Source organism: Dermochelys coriacea, chromosome 11 (genome assembly GCF_009764565.3).
Source record: "Dermochelys coriacea isolate rDerCor1 chromosome 11, rDerCor1.pri.v4, whole genome shotgun sequence".
NCBI classification, from domain to species: domain Eukaryota; kingdom Metazoa; phylum Chordata; order Testudines; family Dermochelyidae; genus Dermochelys; species Dermochelys coriacea.
The window spans coordinates 176,171-203,289 of record NC_050078.2 but is presented as its reverse complement, the minus strand read 5'-3'; the positions used below and the strand labels follow the sequence as shown (position 1 = coordinate 203,289).

At 45.9% G+C, this 27,119-nt stretch overlaps 1 protein-coding gene across 1 annotated transcript in view; it reads left to right on the top strand.

The window, feature by feature from the left end:
• The window catches only part of LOC119863454 (unconventional myosin-X-like), a 257,129-nt gene that overhangs the window by 60,596 nt on the left and 169,414 nt on the right, over window positions 1-27,119 (top strand). The window contains exons 3-5 of the mRNA XM_038421961.2: window positions 4,822-4,980; window positions 20,748-20,935; window positions 21,159-21,293. Coding sequence (XP_038277889.1) covers window positions 4,822-4,980; window positions 20,748-20,935; window positions 21,159-21,293 — 482 coding nt within the window. The remainder of the gene's footprint in view (window positions 1-4,821; window positions 4,981-20,747; window positions 20,936-21,158; window positions 21,294-27,119) is intronic.

Genomic DNA, 27,119 nt, shown 5'->3' with positions numbered 1-27,119 from the left:
CACATGACCAGCCCAGGGTAACTGTGATGCGATAAACATGGCGTCAATCCCTGTGGGGTATCTACGTTCCAGAACCTTGTTACTGATAGCTTTATTCTGCCACTTCATGCAGAGCATGCCATGCAGATGTTGTAAACAGAACTTATCTGGAAGCTTAATGTGATGCCTGTAGCAGGTCCAAGTCTCTCACTCTTACAACAAGTTGGACGGCGTAACTGCTTTATCGACCTTTAACTTGGTTTTGAAGCTTAATACCATGTTGTTGCCAGACTCTGCCTGATAGTCTGCCAGATGATGAAATGGCTTTGTTGATAAGACTTATCAGCTCCTTGGTGACTTTAGGTTTCACGTAGGGTCTCCCTGGTGCAGGTTGATACATGACCTTTGTCTTTTTCAGATTGCTTGTCAGCTAGTACCTTGCTGCAGACACTGAATCTGTCCATAATCATGTATCTTCTAGAGTACGTGCCTCTAGAGCACAGTAATCAGCTTACAGCAGCTCATGAACAATTGCTGTGAAGACCTTTGTGGAAGATAGCAGCCTGTTCAGAGTCAATAATTTTCCGGAGGATTGGAAACATATCCTGATACCGGCATTCAGGTGTCTTGTAGCATCAGCAAGCATAGCTGCATAGAAGAGATTAAACAAGAGTGCACCAATTATGCAACCCTGCGTAATACCTTTAGTAATAGTAAATGGGTCAGACAGAGCGCCATCTACGCAGACTCATCCAAGCATTCCATCATAAAATTGCCTCAGAATGTTGGTGAATTTTTGTGGACAAGCAAACTTGTGTTATAATTGTCAAAGCCCAGGTCTACTGACACTGTCAATAAAGACAGTGTAAAGGTCATGTTGCTGTTCTCTGCATTTCTCCTACATCTAAAGGGGTACAAATATCATGTTGTGATGTTCCCTTCTGGTGTTATCTGGACCAGTGATCTGCTAGGTCATTCCAATCCTTGACTCTGGGAGCCAGCCTTACCCTGCTCTGCTGTGAGAACCCCCACTTCTGGGCTGTTCACGCACAGCCTCTGCATGTAAGATGCTTCTTGGATTGTATAACCGAATGACGCTAGCCAATACCCCCAGTCCCAGACACAACTCTAGGAACCTCCATCTTGCAGTGTTCAGTTATGCCTGCTGGATGCTGCAAGCTTATATGAGTTCGTCGATTTCACAAAGAAATTAATATGCACCAGGCTTGTTATCCCAAGGAAAGTCTCTGACATTTCAAACCAAATGCACTGCTTCAGGTAGAATAAACAAACAGATTTATTAACTATAAAGATAAATTTTAAGTGATTATAAGTCAAAGCACAAGAAGTCAGGTTTAGTCATGTGAAATAAAAGCAAAACTCATTCTAAGTTGATCTTAACACTTTCAGTGCCTTTACAAAGTTGCATGCTTCTCACCATAGGCTGGCTGGTTGCCCTTCAGCCAGGCTCTCCCTTTGGATCTGCACTTCAGTTGCTTGGTGGTGGTGTCTGTAGATGTAGGTGGAAGAGAGAGGAAGAGCATGGCAAAGTCTCTCCCTTTTATTATGTTCTTCTTCCCTCTTGGCTTTGCCTCCCCCACTTCAGAGTCAGGTGAGCATTACCTCATTGCAGTCCCAAACTGGCCAAAGGAAGGGGGGAGTGACTCACTTGAGAGTCCAACAGATAGATCCTTTTGTTGCTGCCTAGGCCAGCGTCCTTTATTCCTGTGAGGTGGGGCTGGTTTTGTCCCATACTGCCCTGATGAGGTGTGAACTGCCTCTCTGCTCTTGGAGCATTTTTGCCTGGGCTTATTTTAAGCCATGAGGATACAGTTTCAGCCTCATAACGACATAGATGAAATTATAACCTATAACATTATTATAACTTTACTGTAACAACAATGCTCAGTGCATCATGAGCTTTCTGAAGACACTCGACATGACACACTTTGCGTTGGATACCACACAGTCATATTATAAGGATGAACATGGGGGTGTAGGGTGTTCCCCCAAGGTACAGAGCATCACGCATCTGCTGCTCCGTGTGTTGGCCTACAACCGTATTGCAACTCCGGTAGCACATGATTAGCAATGTTGCGTAGCAGACAAACAAAGAGTACTTTAGTCAGAACCTTTCCAGCAATAGAGAGTAATGGGATACCTCGATAGTTACCACAATCAGACTTTTCACCTTTCCTCTTTTATATAGTGACGTCTTTGAAGTCTTGTGGTATGTCTTCAGTACTCAATATATTGAGAAATAGTACATGCAGTTGCCTTTGCAGGATCTCACCTCCATACTTGAATATTTTTGCAGAAATACTGTCAGATCTTGGGGCCCTGCAGTTCTTCACCCCGATTGCAGTGCTGACTTTGCCAAAGGACAGGACTGTGTCCATGTTGGCTGACCCACTATTCTTCTTAATGCCTCATCTGTGATGGTGGATGGTGCGGTCTAAAGATCACTGAAATGCTGTCACCATCTCTGAAGGGTTTCTCCTGTGTTAGTGATCAGTGTTAGGCTGTTTGCACTCTTCAAAGTCACAGTAGTGGTATGTGTGGGACCATATATGTCTTTCATATACATCTAGACGAGTGGCTCTCAAACTTTTGTACTGATGACCCCTTTCACATAGCAAGCGTCTGAGTGTGAACCTCCCTTATAAATTATTTTTTTTATGTATTTAACACCATTGTACATGCTGGAGGCAAAGCAGGGTTTTGGGGGGGAGGCTGACAGCTTGTGAACCCCCCCCCCCCATGTAATAACCTCCCGACCTCCTGAGGGGTGCTGAGGCATATGGGTGATGGTGAGGTAGGTGTGAGAAGAGTTCACGCCTATGCCTTTTTATATTGCCTCCTTTCCCCTGCTCTGCTTCCCAGTCATTGCTCTATAGTTTTTGCAAGCTTAAAGGGGTACAGGGATTTATGAGAAGAGCAGCATGGAGTGAGTTAAATCAAATGTAAAATTTAAATCATTGATTTTAATCATGATTTAAATAATCAATTTTAATTGTTTTCATTTGTACATTTTAGTTATTTTTTCTAAAGTAAGAATGATTCTCATTAGTTGGTAACTATTAAAACATGTTGGTTAGCAACTCGGTATAGAAGCTATACTAAATTTGCTGCTGCTTTTTGCTAAGCTGGAGGCTACGCTTGTCGATATTCATTTATTTAGGCAATTGTGTAGTTTAACTTACATGTATTCATTCTCTATTCTGACATGTTTTAGGTTAGAAAATGGTGAGTGGTGCATTTCTTATTTACTAGATTAATTCTTTACTTTGATTTGTGTCAAGTTCTATTTGGATGGAAATTCAATTAAAAATGCAAAACAGCATTTTAAAAAAAACAAACAACTTTAAATGTACTGGATACATATGAAAAACCTATTATGTTTTGCATTTAAAACTAACTGATTTATTAAGCAAAGGAAGTATTATCTGTAGCTAATGAATTCAGCTGGTAGTTTCTGGTCTCCATGTCTTTCAAGAGTTTAGAATGAGTAAATCTTATCCTCTCACATCTAGTTTTCCTTGATGGATTGGAAGAGGAAAACAAGATTTCCAGCTTTTATCATTTCCAATTGGTTTCTTTACTTTGAACGAAGTCGTCATTGAACTGAACTAGTTGAATAAACTGAAATAAAGAAAATATTCTCTCTGCACCTATACAAGAGGCTATTGGTGTTAAAAACTGGTTTAATGGTTTAACAAATTCTGGCTCTAATTGCTTTGCCAGTGACTTCCACCATTTCAGTGGTTTGACTTTCTTTAAAACTTGGAAGCAAACGTACAACTTGGTGTTATTTTTTGTATTTAATTTAAATGATTGTTATAGATTTATAATACATTTAGGCTTTAACAGAAGTGGTCAATTTCAATTGTAATTATCAATAAGTTTTTAAAAATATCTGATTTAAATAAAAATGTCAGATTTTTAAATTTTATTAAAAAAAAAATCAATTCGTATCCACCCTGTAGAGGAGGGGCAGTGAGGCCAACTGACTGCATGCTCAGAATATGCCAGGGTGGGCCTCAGCTTCATTCCCTTCAGACTTGCGTTACTGGTGTGTACTTGCAGCTATAACTCCAGTTTAAGCAGTTTATCTGGGGGAGAGCCTGCACTATGATGTGTCAGCAAAACAGGCCAATGCAACTTGAACAAGGTTTTTAGCTATAGGGACAGAGAGAAGAGGGTATGCCTCAGAGCTGAGAAGAATGGACAGCCATCGTAAACCTGTGACTTCAAAAATCATGTGCAAAAACACAACAAGAGATATTTGCTTATAAAGCATGATCTTTAAAATAAAAGGAGAAGAGCGTGTCTTTTTGGTCTGGCTTCTGCTTTTCAGTCTCTTCGAGATGTAGTTCAGGCCTCTGTGAGTGTGCAGGGTAAGGATGGAAATACATTCTGAAACATACACCAAGTGCATATGTATTCTATTCTCTTCTGCTTAGGTTCTTATTCCACACTCCTCATCATGGTATCTAGGCATCTCCCCCAGATGTGGGCCCCATGTTACCTTTTTCAGATCTCAGGGTGACAGCCTTTTGCTCTGTGAGTCCCTGCTCCGGGCACTCTCCAGCTTCTCCCAGGTAGTACTGAAGGTGGAGAGAACAAATCTGGAGGGAGGAAGTCTGTATGCTCCCAGTGTTCTCACCAGAGGGCTCATCCAGATAGGACAGGAGTGTAGGAAGCTGTGCAAATAAACCCAAACACCAGATATCCACCCTGTGTCATGTTCCATCTCTGATCATTAATAAGTGCCATGGGGTAAAGCTTTGGTCAGTGATTCTTTTCTCAGTTGTTACTGGTCCCTTTTCCCTTTCTCTCCAGGTATTCTGCTACCCACAGGCTTCCTTATCCAGGGAGAAAGTCTTGCCAATGCATCAGACTAGTGTGGAAGGTGTGGAAGACATGTCCATGCTGGGAGACCTGCATGAGGCTGCTATCCTGCTCAACCTGCATCAGCGCTACCAACAGGACCACATATATGTAAGTGTCTAAGCTGGGCGACGTCCATGGTGGCTGATGCCCTCTGTTTATCTTCTGGAGCTGCCAACTTACATATAGAATATTGGTTTAAACAATGTCCCCTGAGCTTCAGAGACTGTTCCCAATGAATTCCCTCTCCTCTGCATGTACATTGAATCCGAGGTTTCTCTTGCTCTCCCTCCCCACAAGCCTTAAGCTCCTGTAGTGCCCCTGCTTCAAAAGAGGGGCTTATCCTCCTTTTGATAAGGATATGGATATTCTGTTCTGGGCTTTGGGATGGTTTTGCAGGGCCGTTTCTCTTCTGTGCTTATTAGCATCTGAGTTTGACATTCTATTCCCTGTGTCCTCCAAGTCCCCAGCTCTTGCTGAACTGAATACAGTTGGGCCAGAGGTTATAGGTTGATAAAATGGCCAGTAAGGATTAGAAGGTGTGTGGTGGTTCTTCAAGTGATTGTCCCTTCGTGTAGTGCACTTCATGTTGCATATGTGCTCCATGCACTAATGACTGGAGATTTTCCCTTATCAATGTCCATGTGATCTGCACATCCACCCCGTCCACTCCTCATATTTCGCACCAAAGGAAGAAAGGAGGCTGCCGGACTGCCATCTTCATTCCTCCTTACCACTCGTATTCTAAGGTGGAGCTTCAGTGCTTGTGCTGACTTCAGCTTTTCTATAAATATTTTTTTTTAATGTTTTTAAAAAATTCTTAAATAGCTAGCTCTATAGTATGGTTAGTTAGGCGATAGCTTAGGGCAAGGGTAATCAATTATTTTTTGTCAAGGTCCAGACTCAAGAAAAAATAATAATAAAAAAATCAACAATAATAAGTAAATAGATTTTGGGATCTATTCAAAAGCGTCTGGCAGTCCAGATTGGCTCACGATCTGCCTGTTGACTACACCTGCCTTCGGGGTTCGGTTCTTTATTTGGAACCCCCCTTGTGGAAGGGAAGCTGTTGCTGCATGCCTTCCAGCTGGACCTGCCGATGGTTGTGGGCAGTGAGTTGCGATGCATGCCACAAGCTCTTCCCAGTCACAACTACCACGATGCCTGTCTGTACTGCCTGGGGGACGCGCACATCCTTTCCAGCTGCATTATCTGCAAGTCCTTCCCAAATAGAACTACGCAGTCCAGGGAGTTTTGGCTCTGAAATTTCCCTCATAGAAGAAACTATGAAAGCGGGAACAACTTCTGACTGGGGAGACTCCCCTCCCTCATACATCATCCTGAAGAAGGTAGGAGTGACTCCTCTTCTTCTTTGGTTCTGGGCGGTTTCAAGACCTTTCCCCACCTCTGGCTCCGAGAGACTCTGGAGATCAGAGCCAGGGCAGATGGAGAAGGGAGATATAAATGTTTCCAAAAGAACAAGAGGGAAGGTTCCCTGTTCAAGCCTTCTAACAAGAGGCAGGAGTACCCATCTCAGCACAAGTCATTAGGAGCTTCATTGTCCAGAGTGGGACTGTCCGGTACTAGAAAGGACTGGACCAGGACTTCTTTGAAGGCCAAAATTGCCGTACCCTCTGGTACTGGGACTGCTTCTTCAGCACCAAATCCCTCATCAGTGCTGCTGGAACCGGTGCACTCTTCAGTGATCTGAGCTGTGGAGATGTCTCCATCTTCTCCGATTCGCTTCTCAGCTCTGGAAGACCTTCTGTTGCTCCTGGACCTGTAATCATCACTCTTCTCCAGGCCTCATTTCCTGACACTGGGACCCCAGCTGGGACTGATACCTCGAAGGTAGAATCATAGAATATCAGGGTTTGAAGGGACCTCAGGAGGTCATCTAGTCCAACCCCCTACTCAAAGCAGGACCAATCCCCAACTAAATCATCCTAGCCAGGGATTTGTCAAGCCTGACCGTAAAAACTTCTAAGGAAGGAGATTCCACCACCTACCTAGGTAACGCATTCCAGTGTTTCACCACCCTCCTAGTGAAAAAGTTTTTCCTAATATCCTACCTAAACCTCCCCCACTGCAACTTGAGACCATTACTCCTTGTTCTGTCATCTGCTACCACTGAGAACGTTCTAGATCCATCCTCTTTGGAACCCCCTTTCAGGTAGTTGAAAGCAGCTCTCAAATCCCCCCTCATTCTTCTCTTCTGCAGACTAAACAATCCCAGTTCCCTCAGCCTCTCCTCATAAGTCATGTGTTCCAATCCCCTAATCATTTTTGTTGCCCTCCGCTGGACTCTTTCAATTTTCCACATCCTTCTTGTAGTGTGGGGCCCAAAACTGGACACAGTACTCCAGATGAGGCCTCACCAATGTCGAATAGAGGGGAACGATCATGTCCCTCGATCTGCTGGCAATGCCCCTTCTTGTACATCTCAAAATGCCATTGGCCTTCTTGGCAACAAGGGCACACTGTTGACTCATATCCAGCTTCTCATCCACTGTAACCCCTAGGTCCTTTTCTGCAGAACTGCTGCCGAGCCATTCAGTCCCTAGTCTGTAGCGGTGCATGGGATTCTTCCGTCCTAAGTGCAGGACTCTGCACTTGTCCTTGTTGAATCTCCTCAGATTTCTCTTGGACCAACCCTCTAATTGTCTAGGTCCTTCTGTAGCCTATCCCTACCCTCCAGCATATCTACCTCTCCTCCCAGTTTAGTGTCATCTGCAAACTTGCTGAGGGTGCAATCCACACCATCCTCCAGATCGTTTATGAAGATATTGAACAAAACCGGCCCGAGGACTGACCCTTGGGGCACTCCACTTGATACCGACTGCCAACTAGACATGAAGCCATCGATCACTACCCATTGAGCCTGACAACCTAGCCAACTTTCTATCATCTTATCGTCCATTCATCCAGCCCATACTACTTTAACTTGCTGGCAAGAATATTGTGGGAGACCGTGTCAAAAACTTTGCTAAAGTCAAGTAACAACACATCCACTGCTTTCCCCTCATCCACAGAGCCAGTTATCTCATCAAAGAAGGCAATTAGATTAGTCAGGCATGACTTGCACTTGGTGAATCCATGCTGACTGTTCCTGATCACTTTCCTCTCCTCTAAGTGTTTCAGAATTGATTCCTTGAGGACCTGCTCCCTGATTTTTCCAGGGACTGAGGAGAGGCTGACTGGCCTGTAGTTCCTACGATCCTCCTCCTTCCCTTTTTTAAAGATGGGCACTACATTAGTCTTTTTTCAGTCGTCCGGGACTTCCCCCGATTGCCATGAGTTTTCAAAGGTAATGGCCAATGGCTCTGCAATCACATCCGCCAACTCCTTTAGCACTCTTGGATGCAGCGCATCCGGCCCCATGGACTTCTGCTCGTCCAGCTCTTCTAAATAGTCCCAAACCACTTCTTTCTCCACAGAGGGCTGGTCACCTCCTCCCCATGCTGTGCTGTCCAGTGCAGTAGTCTGGGAGCTGACCTTGTTCGTGAAGACAGAGGCAAAAAAAGCATTGAGTACATTAGCTTTTTCCACATCCTCTGTCACTAGGTTACCTCCCTCATTCAGGAAGGGGCCCACACTTTCCTTGACTTTCTTCTTGTTGCTAACATATCTGAAGAAACCCTTCTTGTTACTCTTAAAATCTCTTGCTAGCTGCAACTCCAGGTGTTATTTGGCCTTCCTGATTTCATTCCTGCATGCCCGAGCAATTTTTTTATACTCTTCCCTGGTCATTTGTCCAATCTTCCACTTCTTGTAAGCTTCTTTTTTGTGTTTAAAATCAGCAAGAATTTCACTGTTAAGCCAAGGTGGTCGCCTGCCATATTTACTATTCTTTCTACACATCGGGATGGTTTGTCCCTGTAACCTCAATAAGGATTCTTTAAAATACAGCCAACTCTCCTGGACTCCTTTCCTCCTCATGTTATTCTCCCAGGGGATCCTGCCCATCAATTCCTTGAGGGAGTCAAAGTCTGCTTTTCTGAAGTCCAGGGTCTGTATTCTGCTGCTCTCCTTTCTTCCCTTTGTCAGGATCCTGAACTCGACCATCTCATAGTCACTGCCTCCCAGGTTCCCATCCACTTTTACTTCCCATACATTCTTCCTGGTTTGTGAGCAGCAGGTCAAGAAGAGCTCTTCCCCTAGTTGGTTCCTCCAGCACTTGGCACCAGGAAATTGTCCCCTACACTTTCCAAAAACTTCCTGGATTGTCTGTGCACCGCTGTATTGCTTTCCCAGCAGATATCAGGGTGATTGATAGGTAGGAATCGATTCACCTCAGACAGATTCACCCAAGACAGAACCTTGGGAGTCTCCAGATCATCTCAGAACTCTCATACCAGAGAACATCTGCTACCCATTACCACTGGTGCCCAGCACCTTGGGGCTCAGTGCCAAGGGGTTATGAGAGCCCGCAGTGGCAGTACCTCAATTCTGGAAGTTCCACGAGTCTACCACCTAGTATACCCACCTCAGACACAAGGGACCAAAGAATATCCGGGGTTCCCAGGTTACAGGAGGAGCTTTCTCAACCAACTCTAGAGCCACAACTCCAGCAACATGAGAGAGAAGAGCAACAAGCAAAGGAAAGACTACACCTGTGACATTGTCCTCTTTTTTTCCTGTGTGAGGTGGTGATTCCAACTTCCCTGCCACACCCTGATGATACTAAGACTTTCTAGGACTGACTCAAGAGAGTGTCAAGGTCACTTCAGATTCCCCTGGAAGAGGTCCAGGAAGAACCACACAAGCTATCAGACATTTTCCATGGCTTGTGTCCTACTGGAGTGGTGCTTCCTATTAATGATGTCATCCTCAAACATGCCAGGGCTGTCTTGATTCCGTCACTGTCCAAGTGGGATGAAAAGAGGTATTTCATACCTCCAAAAGGGTCAGAGTACTTATTCTCCCACCCACCTCCCAACTTGGTGGTGGTGTCAGCGGCCACCGAGCGTAGTCATCAGAGACAACCCAGGTCTACGCACATGAGAAAGAAGCAAAGAGGCTTGACCTGTGTCTGACCTTTGCTCTTCTTCCCCTGGTACATCAGGTACTAACCCAGAATGAAGGATGGGCTTGCCCTCCCAACCCAGCCATGCTTCATAGAATCATAGAATATCAGGGTTGGAAGGGACCTCAGGAGGTCATCTAGTCCAACCCCCTGCTCAAAACAGGACCAATCCCCCACTAAATCATCCCAGACAAGCTCTGGGAGCTAGGGGGAGGAGCTGGAGGTGGAGGTGAGCTGGTGTGGGGAGGCGGGGCGGGGAGCTGCTGGTGGGTGAAGAGCACCCACCAATTTTTCTCCGCTGGTGCTCCACTCACGGAGTCGGCACCTATGACCAAGAAATATTATGAAGCAAAGTGGAATGGGTTTATGTTTATGTTTCGGTGTAACCGACAAGGAATTTCCCCTTTTACGGTCTAAGATTCCAGATGTATTGGACTGCCTTTTGTTCTTAAAATCCTGGGTGCTATCTGTTAGCTCCCTTGGAATACACCTGATGGCTATCAGTGTGTTTCATCGCCCCATAGACACCTACTCTGTGTTTTCACACCCACTCACGGCCCAGTTCTTGAAGGGCATGATTTAAGTCTTCTCTGTGTTGGCAAAATTGGTATCACTCCAGGACTTGAACCTTGTTTTATCAATTCTCACTAAGTTTCCATTTGAGCCTCAGGCATCCCGCTCTCTACTACATCTTTCTGTGAAGGTAGCATTTTTGGTCACTGTTATGTCGGTCAGAAGAATTAGGGAGCTAAGGATGCTTGTGGCTGACCCTCCACCATACAGTTTCCCACAGGGATAGGATATCTGTGAGGTTACATCCTAAATTCATCCCTAAGATGGTATCAGACTTGCACATCAACCAAAAAGAAAAGGAGTACTTGTGGCACCTTAGAGACTAACAAATTTATTAGAGCATAAGCTTTCGTGAGCTACAGCTCACTGCATCCGATGAAGTTAGTGCCACAAGTACTCCTTTTCTTTTTGCGAATACAGACTAACACGGCTGCTACTCTGAAACCTGACATCAACCAAAGGATCCCTCTTCCAATGTTTTACCCTAAACCTCATTCTAGCAGTGGAGAGGTGGCACTCATTGGACATGCAGAGGGCTCTTGCAGGCTACTTGGTAAAAATGAAATCCTTTTGAAAGGCCCCAAACTCTTTGCCTCATTCATGGAACATATGCAAGGGGAGAGGCCATTTCCTCCCAAAGGCTGTCTAGATAATCCTTAATCCTGCCTTGAGTGCAGGGGACTGGACTAGATGACCTCTAAGGTCCCTTACAGTCCTACGATTCTATGATTCTGTGAAATGAATCTCAGGGTGCATCCAACTCTGCTATGAGATTAACATCTCCTTTGAGGGCAGCATGAAAACTCATTTGACTAGACTTCAGGCAGCATTGATCATTTCCCTTTGAGAAATCCCTATTTCCCTGTTGCTGACTTCTGTAGAATAGAAATTTGGAGTTCCAGTCGCACCTTCACTGTGTACTGGGCAGGGCGGTTCTGCAATCTGTTGTGTCGTAGGACTCCAGCCACCACCTCCTTATAAAGACGCTGCTGGTGAATCACCTGAAGTGAACTACACATAGGGACAGTCGCTCGGAGAAAGCTGGGTTGCTCAGCTTGTAGTAGTTTGAGGTTTTTGAGATGTGTTGTCCCTATGTGCCACTACCTGCCTTCCTTCCTCACTGCCTGGTTTTCTTCTACTGGGAGTTAGGGGTGGAGAAAGAACTAAGATGGTGGCAATCTGGCAGCCCCATTTATTTCTTTGATGTGGAGCCCAAGAAAACAGACACGGCTAGGGAAAAATCTCTAGTCCTAGGTGCGTGGAGCAGATATGTAACCTGAAGTGCACTAACCATAGGGAAAATAAATCTTGAATAGTTCAAATTACGACCAGGTGAGTAACCCATCCTTTCTGAATAGTGAATATAGGTTGTGGCCCAAGTATCTCAAGTAACTTGGGCAAATATGATCCATCATTGAAAAGAACCAAGAAAGAGCAACTATTGCCAGACTCTGCCCCCTTATTGTTCTGTAATGTCTGTTGTTGGCTGGCTCTGGCCCCTCTCCAAGATGACTACACAAAGCCCCTGTCACATAGATATGGTTTCTGAATTTCCTTTTAAACCCTGTGGGACAGAGTTCTCTGGTGCACCTCCAACCAAGGAGTTTCCAGGAGTGACACACATACAGGACAAGGGGTGCAGGATGGGGTGAACATGCTTTTGAGGAGACCCCTTTAGGGTTTAAGGAAAAGAGATTGAAAGGGGCTCACTGTGCTTTACCTGTGCCCAAAGCTCTTCAGAGTGTGACAGTAAAATGTGACTCTCCAAATGTGTTGCTTAGCAACTGTTACTAAGGCAACAACACTGTATTCATCTTGTATTCCAATAAACGGTCAATTAAGTTACCTGGTTTCTGGAAAGTCGCCTGTCTGTATTGGGATTTGAAGGAGGCTGCAAATTCTCTCTCTTTCTCATAGTACTTCGAGTAGTGTCAGGCACACTGACATCACTTAAATTATAAAAATAGCAACCTTGTTCCCTAACCCTCTCCTCATAGCTCTGACTGTCTGACTCTTCCTCCTGTTCATCCTCTGCCGTATCTCATTCTTCAGTATCATTTCTCTGTTTTGGTTCATAACTAGGGTTATGCCTAGGGATTGAAAGAGGCAAGGGATGCAATTAATAATGTTTCAGAAATAGTTGAGATATGAAATACCTTTTCAACCAGAAGAAGTCTGGAGAAATTAGGAAGAAAGATCTTGTTAAAATAACTACCAATTGGGAGGTGGTCAAAGAATACCTGGCTAATTAAAACATAAATAAACCCCATAAACCAGACAGTGCAACAGATGTGTTAGAGGGCTTATTACTTCACCCTCCCACTTCCCTGGCCCTTCTTGCGTGAAGAGAGAGCAACAATATCCAAAGTCCAAAGGTGCAAACAATTAGATGTTTATTGGGGTGAACTTCCAGCAAGCTTAAATCCAAGTTCCTTTTTCCTTATTTTCGAATCCAAGCTTACTTCCTGTTTGCCCCTAATCTATGTAGTAATATTCTCAGCTATACTTTAACCAATCATTTCACTGAAATTTACCTAACCAAGACTAACATATTGTAACATGAATAGCTAACCAATTATATTCCACCACCTTAATTAGTTTACATCTAGCAAAATTAATTACACAGCAGACAGAAACAATCACAGAACCAGACAGAGACCATGCAAATAAACAATAGCAAAGTGGGAACTATAATGACAAAACAATACAGAAGTGAGGATTTTACAACTACATCTATAAAGACATAAGGGTTTCCCTACTATGTCTATTGATGAACAGAAACAGAAAACTATCAAACTAAATTTCCTTTTACATCTTCTAGGCTCTTCCCTTTCTCTGGAGATGATAGATTGAATCACCTTTCCAACAGCCCCAGATTGCCTTATTTCAATATGACTGATTTGAAATGTGTGAGGACATAACCGTACATTTTCCAGCTTATGGCTGCTCTCACTGCTAAACCAAAGATCTGAGCTTAAGAATAGGGCCTCAGACTGTCTCAGTGAGAGAATGCCCTTATGCAGGCAGACAGTGATTTTGATTCTTTCTTTTATACCTCTATTACTAGCTAAATGATAAACATATACCTAAATTCTTGAAGTAGAGGCCTTTACAGACAGGCCTGAATATCTATATCCTAACAACATGCACTCTGGGGAATTAGCTAACTAAATTACTGCTTGTGACATTCCCCTCTCGTGTTATCTGGATGGTGATCTACTAGGTCACTCCAATCCTTGACTCTGGGAGCCAGTCTTACCCTGCTCTGCTATGAGAACTCTCACTCCTGGGCTGTTCACGCACAGCCTCTGACATGTAAGCTGCTCTCAGCTACTTGCAACCGAATAACACTAGCCAATATCTCTGGTCCCAGACACAACCCTAGGAACCTCTGTCTGTAGCGTCCAGTTATGTCCACTGGACACTGCAAGCTTATATGAGTTCATTAATTTAACAAAGAAATTGATATGCACCAGGCTTGTTATCCCAAGGGGAGTCTCTGACATGCTTTAAACCAAATGCACTGCTTCAGGTAGGATAAACAAAACAATTTATTAATTACAACAATAGATTTTAAGTGATAAGTCAAAACAAAAAGAAGTCGGATTTGGTCAAGTGAAATAAAAGCAAAATGCATTCTAAGCTGATCTTAACACTTTCAGTGTCCTTACAAACTTAGATGCTTCTCGTCACAGGCTGGCTGGTTGCCCTTCAGTCAGGCTTTTCCCTTTGATCAGCACTTCAGTCGCTTGGTGGTGGTGTCTATAGATGGAGGTGGAAGAGAGAGAGAGAGAGAGAGCATGGCAAGTGTCTCTCCCTTTTATCATGTTCTTTCTTCCCTCTTGGCTTTGCCTCCCCCCTTCAGAGTCAAGTGAGCATTACCTCATCGTAGTCCCAAACTGACCAAAGGAAGGGGGGTGACTCACTCAAGAGTCCAACAGATCCTTTGTTGCGGCCTAGGCCAGTGTCCTTTGTTCCTGTGAGGTTGCGTTTGTCCCATACATGCCCTGATGAGGTGTGAACTGCCCCTCTGCTCTTGGAGAGTTTTTGCCTGGGCTTGTTTTAAACCATGAGGATACATTTTCAGCCTCATAACTATATACATGAAATTATAACCTTTAACATTATTATAATATTACTGTAACAACAATGCTCAGTGCATCATGAGCCTTCCAAAGACATTTGACGTGACACACTTTGCATTGAATACCACATAATCATATTATAAGGATGGACATGGGGGTATAGGGTGTTCCCCCAAGGTGCAGCACGTCACATTGTGTCCTTGAGAATTATTCATGAAAGTCATGAACGTATGGGAGAGGTACCAGAAAACTGGAGGAACATAGGAACGGCCATACTGGGTCAGATGAGAGGTCCATCTAGCTCGGTGTCCTATCTTCTGACAGTGGCTGGTGCCAGATGCTTCAGAGGGAATGAACAGAACAAGGCACCTTTGAGTGATCCATCTCCTGTAGTCCCGTCCTAGCTTCTGGCAGTTGGGGCATGGGGTTGTGTCCCTGACCATCTTGGCTAATAGTCATTGATAGACCTATCCTCTGGGAATTGACCTAATTCTTTTTTGAGCCCAGTTATACTTTTGGCCTTCACAACATCCCATGGCAATAAGTTCCATAGTGGTGGACTATGCATTGTGTGGAAAAGTACTTCCTTTTGTTTGTTTTAAACCTGCTGTCTATTAATTTTATCAGGTGACTCCTAGTTCTTGTGTTGTGTGAAGGAGTAAATCACATTTCCTTATTCATGTTCTCCACACCATTCATGATTTTATAGATCTCTATCATATCCCCCCTTAGTTGTGTCTCTTCTAAGATAAACAGTTCCAGATTTGTTAATCTTCCCTCTTATGGAAGCTGTTCCATATCCCGAATAATTTTTGTTGCCTTTGTCTGAACCTTTTTCAGTTCTAATATATCTTTTTTTTCAGATGGGGTGACCAGAACTGTACATGGTTTTCAAGGTGCGGGCCTACCATAGATGTATATGGTGTCATTAGGTTTTTTTCAGTTTTATTATCTCTCTCTTTCCTTATGGTTCCTAACGTTTTGTTAGCTTTTTTAACTGCTGCTGCATGTTGAGCGGACGTTTTCAGAAAACTATCTATGACGACTCCATGAGTTTTCAGAAAACTATCCATGACGATGGCTTTCTTGAATGGTAAATACTAATTTAGACCCTATCATTTTCATAGAATCATAGAATATCAAGGTTGGAAGGGACCTCAGGAGATCATCTAGTCCAACCCCTTGCTCCCAAAACTGGACACAGTACTCCAGATGAAGCCTCACCAATGTCAAATAGAGGGGAACGATCACGTCCCTCGATCTGCTGGCAATGCCCCTACTTATACATCCCAAAATGCCATTGGCCTTTTTGGCAACAAGGGCACATTGTTGACTCGTATCCAGCTTCTCGTCCACTGTAACCCCCAGGTCCTTTTCTGCAGAACTGCTGCCTAGCCATTCGGTCCCTAGTCTGTAGCGGTGCATGGGATTCTTCTGTCCTAAGTGCAGGACTCTGCACTTGTCCTTGTTGAATCTCATCAGATTTGTTTTGGACCAATCCTCTAATTTGTCTAGGTCCCTCTGTAGCCTATCCCTACCCTCCAGCATATCTACCTCTCCTCCCAGTTTAGTGTCATCTGCAGACTTGCTGAGGGTACAATCCATGCCATCCTCCAGATCATTAATGAAGATATTGAACAAAACTGGCCCGAGGACCGACACTTGGGGCACTCCACTTGATACCAGCTGCCAACTAGACCTGGAGCCATTGATCACTACTCATTGAGCCTGACGATTTAGCCAGCTTTCGATGCACCTTATAGTCCATTCATCCAGCCCATACTTCTTTAACTTGCTGGCAAAAATACTGTGGAAGACCTTGTCAAAAGCTTTGCTAAAGTCAAGGAATAACCGATCCACTGCTTTCCCCTCATCCACAGAGCCAGTTATCTCGTCATAGAAGGCAATTAGATTAGTCAGGCAGGACTTGCCCTTGGTGAATCCATGCTGACTGTTCCTGTTCATTTTCCTCTCCTCTAAGTGTTTCAGAATTGATTCCTTGAGGACCTGCTCCCTGATTTTTCCAGGGACTGAGGTGAGACTGACTTGCCTGTAGTTCCCCAGATCCTCCTTCCCTTTTTTAAAGATGGGCACTACATTAGCCTTTTTCCAGTTGTCTGGGACCTCCCCCAATCGCCATGAATTTTCAAAGATAATGGCCAATGGCTCTGCAATCACATCCACCAACTCCTTTAGCACTCTTGAATGGCCCCATGGATTTGTGCTCATCCAGCTTTTCTAAGTAGTCCTGAACCACTTCTTTCTCCACAGACAGCTGGTCACTTCCTCCCCTTGCTGTGCTGCCTAGTGCAGCAGTCTGGGAGCTGACCTTGTTTGTGAAGACAGAGGCAAAAAAAGCATTGAGTACATTAGCTTTTTCCACATCCTCTGTCACTAGGTTGTCTCCCTCATTCAGTAAGGGGCCCACGCTTTCCTGGACTTTCTTCTTGTTGCTAACATATCTGAAGAAACCCTTCTTGTTACTCTTAACATTTCTTGCTAGCTTTTGTATGTATGTATTTTGCATGTGTGGTAGGGATTATTTGTTCCAGTGTGCGTTATTTTGCACTTATTACTCCTGGGGGAATTCAGCACCACTGTGGATGTGCAGAATTTATGTCTAAGGCTAAGTTTTTGTCATGGGTATTTTTTAGTAAAAGTCATGGACAGGTCATGGGCAATAATGAAAAATTCATGGAAGCCCATGACCTGTCCTTGACTTTTACTAAAAATGCCTATGACAAAATGGGTAGCCTGGGCAGCTGGGGGGTCGCGGGGGAGGGCTGGGAGCTCCAGGGTTGTCCCTGCTGCAACTGGGAGCTGCCGGAGTCCCCACTGCTGCCTGCAGCAGCCGGGAGCTCTGGGGGTCCCTCTTGTCACCCGTGGTGGTTGGGAGCTCTGTGGATCCCCTGCCTCTGCATCCCCCCTGCCTCCCGGGGCAGCCGTGAGCAGCGGAGATGCCCCCTGCTGCCCAGGGTGGCTGTGAACAGCGGGGATTCCCCCTGCCACTGGATCCACCCTGCTGTCCGTGACGGCAGGGAGTAGCTCAGGTCCTTCTTGCAGCCCATGCTGGTGGGGAGCAGTGTGCCAGTCCCTCCTGCCGCCTGGGGTGGCTGTGGGCAGTGGGGATTCCCGCTGCTGCTTTGTCCCTCCTGCTGCCCGTGGGTCTGGGAGCAGTGGATCCTCCCTGCCACCCCTGCAGCTCTCTGTCTCCGCAGGCAGCAGGGGACCCTCCAGCTCCCAGCTGGGGGCTGGCTGAAGTCACAAAGGTCTTTGGAAGTCACAGATTCCATGACTTCTGTGAAAAAATCGCAGCCTTATTTATGCCCCTCAGCTTTCTTTGCTTCCCTGCAGAAAAATGACTTTCTGACGGGGAAGGAAAGGGAAGCCACAAGAGCGGTCAACCACAAGCATTACCAATTCACTGCCCCTACCATTTGGCCTCTCAACAGCCTCCCAGGTGTTCACCAAGTGCAGGTCGGTCGTGGCTGCTTTCCTCTTTCGCCAGCAGGTGCAAGTATACCCCTACCTCAGCTGGCTGCTCGGGGCCACACCGAGGCACAGGTGCAGTTCCAAATCTGTCAGGTACAAGTTTGAGTGGCTGGGTCTCCTCCTGAACTTGGGGAAGTCGACCTTGGAACCGACCCAGAGAATAGAATTCATTGGGGCAGTGTTAGACTCGGTTCAGGCGCGAGCTCTTCTGCCAGAGACCCGATTCCAAGCCATCACGGGCATAATTCAAAGCCTCCAGCAATTCCCAACCACAACAGCAAGGGGGTGCCCGAGTCTCCTCAGCCACATGGCTGCTTGCACCTATGTGAGCCGGCCCACCAGGCTGTGGCTCAGACTGTTGCAGGCCTGGCTTGCCTTGCCTACTGCCTGGGGCGCGACAGCTTGAATTCAGTGGCATAGTGCTGGGGCAGGTCCTCATGTCCCTTCACTGGTGGCTCGACTCCTAAGCAGTGTGTGGAGGAGTCGCCTTCCACAACCGTGAGCCTTCCTTGTCCCTGTTACGGACGGGTCGGCTCTGGGATGGGGGGGCACATCTGGTGGCCCTCCAGACACAAGGCCTGTGGTCGCAGGACGAGTTCTCCCTACAAATCAACGTCAAGGAGCTGAGGGCGGTGCGCCTCGCTTGCCAGGCCTGACTGCCAGGCCAGTGCGTAGCAGTTCTGATGGACACCACTGCATCCGATGAATCACAGAATATCAGGGTTGGAAGGGACCTCAGGAGATCATCTAGTCCAACCCCCTGCTCAAAGCAGGACCAATCCCCAATTTTTGCCCCAAATCCCTAAATGGCCCCCTCAAGGATTGAACTCACAACCCTGGGTTTAGCAAGCCAATGCTCAAACCACTGAGCTATCCCTCCCCCCAAGTGAGCTGTAGCTCACGAAAGCTTATGCTCTAATAAATTTGTTAGTCTCTAAGGTGCCACAAGTACTCCTTTTCTTTTTGCGAATACAGACTAACACGGCTGCTACTCTGACACCGCCATGTTGTAGATCAACAATCTGGACGGAGCCTGTTCTGCTCCCCTGTGCAAGCTGTGGGAGTTCTGCATAGCCCACACCGTTCATCTGGAAGTATCCTTTCTACCAGGAGTTCAGAACACGCTGATGGACCACCTCAGCAGGTCCTTCTGCACACACGAGTGGTCCATCCAGCCGGATGTCATGCACCTCATTTTCCAAAGGTGGGGGTTTCCCCAGGTTGACCTGTTTGCCACATGGAGCAACAGGAAGTGCCCAATGTTCTGCTCCTTCCGGGGTCACAGCACAGGCTCCCTCACGGACACATTCCTGCTACCCTGGAGAGGTCGCCTGCTCTACACCTTTCCCCCATTCCCTCTCTTTTACATTCGAACCGTTGGCAACTTGCTCCTTCCTGTACCTGTCTTGGAAGGTAGCGTTCCTGGCCGCCATTGCTTCTGCGAAGACGGTGTCTGAGCTAAAGGCCCTCATCTCTGACCCACCTTACACGGTTTTCCACAAGGATAAGGTGCAACTCTGGCCACACCTGGCCTTTCTCCCCAAGGTGGTGTTGCACTTCCACACCAGCCTGTCATGAAAATGTCCTGTCTTGATATTTCTCAGGAACCTGCTTGCTTCTCTGTCATCCCAGATCTTCTTTCAGCTCTCCTCCCCCCCACCAATGCACCTTGCCCCTAACCAGGACGGACCACCTCCGAGGGGTAGACCTAGGCAGTGCTTGGCCACTCTGTTGACCGAGAGCTAAGGTCGCCAATTAGTACCCCTTATGATGTGGCCCAATGATTATTTCCCCACTGATGACACTATAGGTGCTGCTCTTGGACATTACTTTTGGGTTGTTTGGTGCCTGTAGCATCTCCTCAGCTCTTATGCTTCTGCCAGTCTGAGTCCTCTCTTTCAAAGTGTCATCTGTTCTGCCATCGTACTGTGTCCACATATTACATCCAGCAGGGAGAAACCACGGTTTGCTCTTGGGTTTACGGAACTCCTGGTGTCTGCAGTTTGTTGTTTGGCAGTGATGTGGAATGCTGTCCTCTGGTGGCAAAATATAGTACCACCAGCAGCACTGTGAGAAATTCATTGGTTACACCTGAGCTGAAGATGCGGCTGTTTGGAATTGGGGGCTTGCAGCCCAAGATGAGAAACCACAGTACAGGAAAAGCAAGAGGAATGCACATAGGGCAGGGAGTTACGCAGGGATAGGGCTTTATTATGGATCTGCATGGATTGGGGACAGGGTGTGTCACTCTGACATTATTGTTCTGTGGGCTAGACAGGTCCAGGTAATCTCCACTCAGCACAGGATCTGTGTGGGGGAGTGGCAAAGATTGTTCTAAATCACCTTTTGGTCTTGATTCAGTTTTTCAGCAGCAAGTGCAGTCAAAGCAGTTGGGTTCAGGGGCGGATCTGGCCCCATGTTTTGAAATACTTTAAATAAAAGCTTTACAACAAGCCAAACAAAAATATTTTGTTGCAGAGCAGTAAAATTGTAGCTCCTCCTTCCCCCACCCCTGACTTTGCAGCACCCCTCCCCTCAGGGTCTGTTTCCTCTCCTCCTCCCTGTTTTGGGAGATCATTGGTCTTGGCTCTGCGACTTCTCTCAGGCTCACCCACTCCCATCATTAATCATTTCAGAGTCCTGGCTTGTCGGTGGTTTTTCTGGTACTTGATTTTCTCACTATATTTTGTTTTCTCCCTCAGACGAACATTGGTTCCATCTTGGCATCAGTAAATCCGTACAAACCCATCTCTGGTCTGTACAGTGCGGCCGCCATGGACCTGTACAGACGGCATCACCTGGGTGAGCTGCCGCCCCATATCTTTGCCACTGCTAATGAGTGTTATTGCTGCTTGTGGAAGCGTCACGACAACCAGTGTGTTCTGATCAGGTTAGAGACTAAACATATAGCTAACCCCTTGGTTGTATTACACTCCCCACTCCCACCATCCTGTCTGGCCCCTGTGTTCCTACCCCTTGTCTCTCTTACACCTGCAGTGGTGGAGATGCCCCACATCTGGTCCTACAAACCACTTATTCTCCATTCTCCCTGGGTGGGACAGTCACTTGCTCTGTTCTGGGTTTGTGAGTGTATCATGTCTGTTCCTTAACAGTGGAGAAAGTGGAGCTGGAAAGACTGAGAGCACCAAGTTGTTGCTCAGATTCCTGTCAGCTATGAGCCAGAGCTCTCTAGGGAGCCCTGCATCTGAGAAGAGCACTCATGTGGAGGAAGCCATTCTGGAGAGCAGGTACAGTTTATCTGCATGGGAGAGACAACCGGTGAGCAGTCAGGGACAGTGTTTGCAGGGGTAAGAGGGGCCCTGTATGGCTGGGGCATCTGTGACCTTTATCACACAACAACCCTTTTTTACCTCACTGAACAACTAACTTCTGGAAGGCATAGAATGATAGAATCATAAAGTTTGAGGCCAGAATGGACCATTAGATCATCTAGTCTGACCTTCTGTGTAGCACTTGCCACCACCCAGCACCCGTACACTAAACCCAACAATGGAAATGAGACCCACAGAGAATAGGAGGGACCAAGGTGCACCAGCAGTCCAGGCCACTGCAATGGCAGGGGAATGATTAAATGAGCTATACCCAGATAATCCTGGCAAGTGACACGCCACAAAGTGAAACAAACCCCCCCCCTCCAGATCATTGCCTATCTGACTGGGGGAAAATTCTTTCCCAACCCCACACATGGCAATCAGTTAAACCCTGTTCATGTGAGCAAGAACCAGCCAGCTAAGCCTCTGAGAGCCCTGGCCCTCCCCGTCCAGTGTCCCATCTCCAGCCGTGACCGCTCCTGATGGTTCAGAAGAAAGAGATTAAAAAATCTGCCAGAATACATTAGTGATGGGGTTGAGGTGGGGGGAGAAATCTCTTCCTGTCCCTGAAGGTGGCTAGCTGAAACCCTGAATGGTGAGCACCAAACTCTGAAGCATGAACATTCAGGTACCACAGTGATGAGTGCCGTATAAGAACCTGAATAGAAAAGACCAGAACGGAACTTGGCAGCTGGTATTGGCACATCTAAACAGTGATGGTATTAAGCAGGGACAATGTAAGAAACACACACCCTGGAAGTCCACGCCCCGTTTAAAGGGCCGGTAAAGTGGCTACTTTTCAAATAGCCCTTTGTAGTTCTGCGGGCCTGTGGCACTTCAGTATTGTTTTCTTCCATTCCTGCCCTTATGCATGAAACGTCCCCCCGAACTAATCTGCAAAACCAGTACCCTGTCCTCAGACCCACCTCTGTCATAGGCCTATGGTAATTTTCCAAATGGTAATGGCTGGGCAGGTGGCTAGCAGGGATAACTGACATCGCTCAGACCCTAAGTCTGTTTGTCTTTTAAATCTTTTAACTGTGCCTGCAGTGAGTCTGTGTAACGTAATGTCCCTTTTGCTGCTACCCTCTTCTTGTTTCCTCTGTGAACTTAGTTTGTTACAGATACTTGTTGTGTTTGTCTTTAAATAGATTGTAAGCTGTTTGGGGCAGGGAGTGTTTCTTGTTACTTGTGCAGTGCCTGTCTTAATGTGCATCCATCCTAGGCCTTTGGGAGAAATTGCAATATGAATAATAAAACTAATATATAATCATTAGATTCCCCATTCTGGGTTCTATGCTGCTGCATGAGATCAAGGTGGGAGCTCTCCATTCTCCTTAGACGTATAAGCAAAGGAATATTGAGGAGCAGGGAAGTGTGATTTACCACTGTATACAGCATTGGTGAGACTGTTAATGGATATTACATCCCATTGTGGTGTGCAGATTTTAAAAAGAATGTCTGACAAATTTGAGAGGACTCAGAGAAGAGCTATAGGAATGATTCAATATCTGGAAAATTTGCCTTATACTGAAAGGCTAATTATGTTTTGTTTATCCAAGAGAAGGTTAAGAGGTGACTAGATCATGGCCTATAAGAATTCTGATGACGCTTTAATGTGGCCAACAGATGCATAACAAGATCTAGTGTCTGAAAGTGGAGCTAGACAGTCGGATTAGAAATAAGGGACACATTTCTTTTAAGGAGGGTAATTAATGACGGGAACAATTTATTCAGGGGTGTGATAGATTCTCCATCACTTGGTCTTTAAACTGAGCCTTGGTATCTCTTTTTAAAAGGTACAGTGTAGCTCAACCAGAAGCAGAGCTGTCTCTAGGGTGGGGCAAATCGTAGTGGTCACCCCAGGCCCCATACTTTGCGGGGCCCTGTGATGGCCGCCCCGAATCGCTGTACCCTAGGGATGGCTCTGTGTGCATGCCGTGCAGGGGCATGCGAGGCCGGCCTGGAGGGAGCAGGGTTAGGGTGCCCGGGGCCAGACTGGCCCAGGCGGTTAGCAGGGGGGCCTGGCGCCGGCGGCAGGGGTCGAGGTCTACACTCACGGCGGGAAGCGGTAGTAGCAACCCCAGCCTGCCCCACCCAGCTGGCTCCTGGTGTTGCTTGCGGGAGGAGGTGGAAGCAGGAAAGAGATGGGGCAGGGGTGGGAAGAGGTGGAGTGTGGGTGGAGCCTGGGGCAGAGGGCAGGGGATTGTCCTGGGCCCCACACCCCCCCTAGGGACAGCCCTGACCAGAAGTAATGGGCTCAGTGCAGGAATCCTCTGTGAGTTTTTGTGATCTATATTATGCAGGAGGTCAGACTAATTTTTCATAATGGTCCCTTATGGCCTTAAAAATCTGAGTCTTCTGTTCGTGGTTCCTTTACTTCTCCATGGTAGCCAGTTAGAATGAGCCCCAGACAAGATATAATGGGAACAGTCCTCAGCTGCGCTCAGCTCCATGCTGTATGGCGAGTCTGTCACAGACATGTGCCGACCCCTCTACTGAGGTGAACTGTCTCCCCATATCGTTGTTATTGATGGGGACAGAGGAAAAGTTGGTTTTAATTCACTTTTGTGCTTCCTGTTATGCTCGGGCTTGGCTGGGAGCTGATCCAGTCTCCAGCTCAAATTAAATCAGTTACCAGACTTCTCTAACCTATGCCAGCTAGAATGCCCTCTAGGGACCCTTTTGCTGGTTGAGCAGCAGTGTTGAATGAGGCATTCTGATTCTCCCCTCTCTAGCCTCCAAATGGCTGTCATACCCCCTATGCCTGAGGCCTACAGGGCTGAGGAATTCTCAGCAGCGCCCAGAAAACAGCTTTAAGGTCATTTTTTATGCTACTCCAGTGACACCGAATGACCTTAGTGGAGCTGAGGCACTGGGCTAATGTATACAGAAAGCCAGCAATGCTATTGTTAAATTTCAGCTCAGACTTGCTCATAATATTAAAGGCTCTCCTGTGTGGTGTAATATTATCGTAATCTTGTTAACTTGCTTTTTGTGAAGTTCATGCTTTGTATTTTTTCCAGAAATCCAGTCTCTGAAAACTCCCTTAATCCAACTGGGTTAGTTTCAGTGGTGGTCTTGTTTGTTGTGTCTCCTTATTTTAGCTTCTTCATTAGAAATGTTAACATATCTCTCACATTTCCGTCTTGCTTGCTTGGTCTCTTCAGGAGACTTGATTTCTAAGACAGAGAAAATATATGAAAATATCCAGATTTCATAGAATCATAGTATATCACGGTTGGAAGGGACCTCAGGAGGTCATCTTGTCCAACCCCCTGCTCAAAGCAGGACCAATGCCCAACTAAATCAATTTGTACTTGTTTATTGAAACTTCAGCATAGTGCATCAAGTTTTGAGATTTTTACATGAAGATGCTTCTTTGTTAAACTGACATCCTTCCTCCATGAAAGAAAGTTAGTACTAGAAGGATTTTGAAAGGCTCATAAAACAGGTTGTTGATGTTTTCTCTAATATTTATTTTATTTTCCCAGGGGTTCTACTCCATCCTCATCCTCCTCGACCTCTGCTCCTTTTGACACTGTTGATCATGCCCTCCTTCATGACATTCTGTCCTTCCTTGGCTTTTGCTACTCCATCCTCTCCTGGTTCTCCTCCTACTTCATTGGCTGCACCTTCAGCATCTCTTTCGGTGGGTCCTCTTCCTTCCCTCTCCCACTGTTCATGGGGTCCCACAGTCCTCTGTCCTTGGCCCCACTCCTCTCTGCTCCCTTTACCCTTCTTTCTGGGTGACCTCATCTGCTCCCATGGCTTCAGCTCTCATCTCTAAGTCAATGTGCCACAGACCTACCTCTCCATTTCTGATCTGTCTCCTTCAGTCCAGTCCCATATCTCTGTCTGTTTCTCTGACATCATCTCCTGGATACTTCTCACTGTCCACTGTTTAACATGGCCAAAGCTAAACTCCTGATCTTTCCTCTGAAACCGTCCTCACTCCCCCTGTTTTCTGTCACTGTTGCCAATACAACTGTCCTCTCTGCCATTCAGGTCTGTAATCTGGGAGTCATCTTTGACTGCTCTCTTTTTACCTCTTACATCCAGCCTGTGCCTAAATTCTACAGCTGCTTCCTTTGCAACATTTCCAAAATCCAATTTTTTCTTTCTCTCCATATAGCTAAAACTCTGCTTCCAGACCCTTCTCATCTGCTGTCTTTACTACTGCTGCCTTCTCTGCTCAGGGCTGCCTGTCACCCATCTCTGGTGCCTTCAAAATGAAGCATCTAAGATCATCCTTCTAGCCTATAACTCTGTTACCCTCACCCCTTTGAATTCCTGCCCTGCACAGACTTCCTATTCTCCACTGCATCAAATGCAAACACTGTTAGGGCCCTTCACAACTCTGTTCCACATACATATCTGCACTTGTCTCTCACTGTGTTGCATCCCCTATTCTCTTTGCTTTACTAATAATGGCAGCCTTAAATGCCTATTTGTCTCCCACAAATGCCTCTGCACCTTCTTCCATGCTGCCCCTTATGCATGGAATGCCTCACTGAGCTAAACTGTAGAGCCACTCCCTCTGCTCCTTCAAATCCTTCCTCCAGAACCACTTCTGCCATGGTCCCTGCTAGAAATCAGCTCTTCAGTGAGCAGTTGGGGCTGCTGCAGTTGGAGAGAGCTGATTTGATTTAATTACTATTATTATTTAAATTCAGATTATTTAGAACCACCAGGAATTGTCAAATTAGTAGTTAACCTACACAATGTAACTGTGGTAACCATGTGACCTTATTATCCTCACCAACGTCCTCCCTTCCCTTTGTTTTTCATGGTCATTTTGTTTCAGATTAGACCCTGATCCTGCAAACATGTATGTGTGTAATATTGTGCATGTGCGGTGTTAATGAACCAGTGGGACTACTTGTGTATAAAGTTACTCAGATGTAAGTGTTAGCAGGATCAGGACTGAGATAGTAAGCTGTCTGGGGCAGGAGCCATGCTTCCTTGTGTGTTTGTGCAGCGTCCAGCAGAGGAACCTGGTCCTGCATGGGCTGTCTGGGTGCTATTGCAGTACAAATAATTTCATTTTTGCCTTTGTTTAAAGCCTGTTTTTCATAGGATAAAGTATAAAGTTAGGGCTTGAGGTTTTGTAAAGCTTTTCCTGCTGAATTGGAATTAATTTGCAAACTGGATACAATTAATTTAGGCTTGAATAAAGACAGGGAGTGGATGTGTCATTACACAAAGACAGGTTTCAGAGTAGCAGCCGTGTTAGTCTGTATCCGCCAAAGGAAAAGGAGGACTTGTGGCACCTTAGAGACTAACACATTTATTTGAGCATAAGCTTTCGTGAGCTACAGTTTACTTCATTGGATGCATTCCGATGAAGTGAGCTGTAGCTCATGAAAGCTTATGCTCAAATAAATTTGTTAGTCTCTAAGGTGCCACAAGTACTCTTTTTCTTTTTGCGGACACAGACTAACATGGCTGCTACTCTAATCCCTTCACATACTAACCTTGTCCAAAGTCAAGACAACCTGTTATTTTCTGCAAACTCCAGCAGTATTTGATCTCAAATAACATTGTAGGTCATAATTATTTTTTAACCTTTTCATAATCCTGGACCTGCTTCTCTCTGAAACTGCACAGATGAGACGATGGGCATCAACCACACATTCAAAAAAATGCAATCCTGTTTGTTAAAAATCACAATGAGTTTTAGTGATAAATATAAACCTTTAGAGAGCATTCCTGCAACGTGGCCTTGACTTTTCTTTGTGT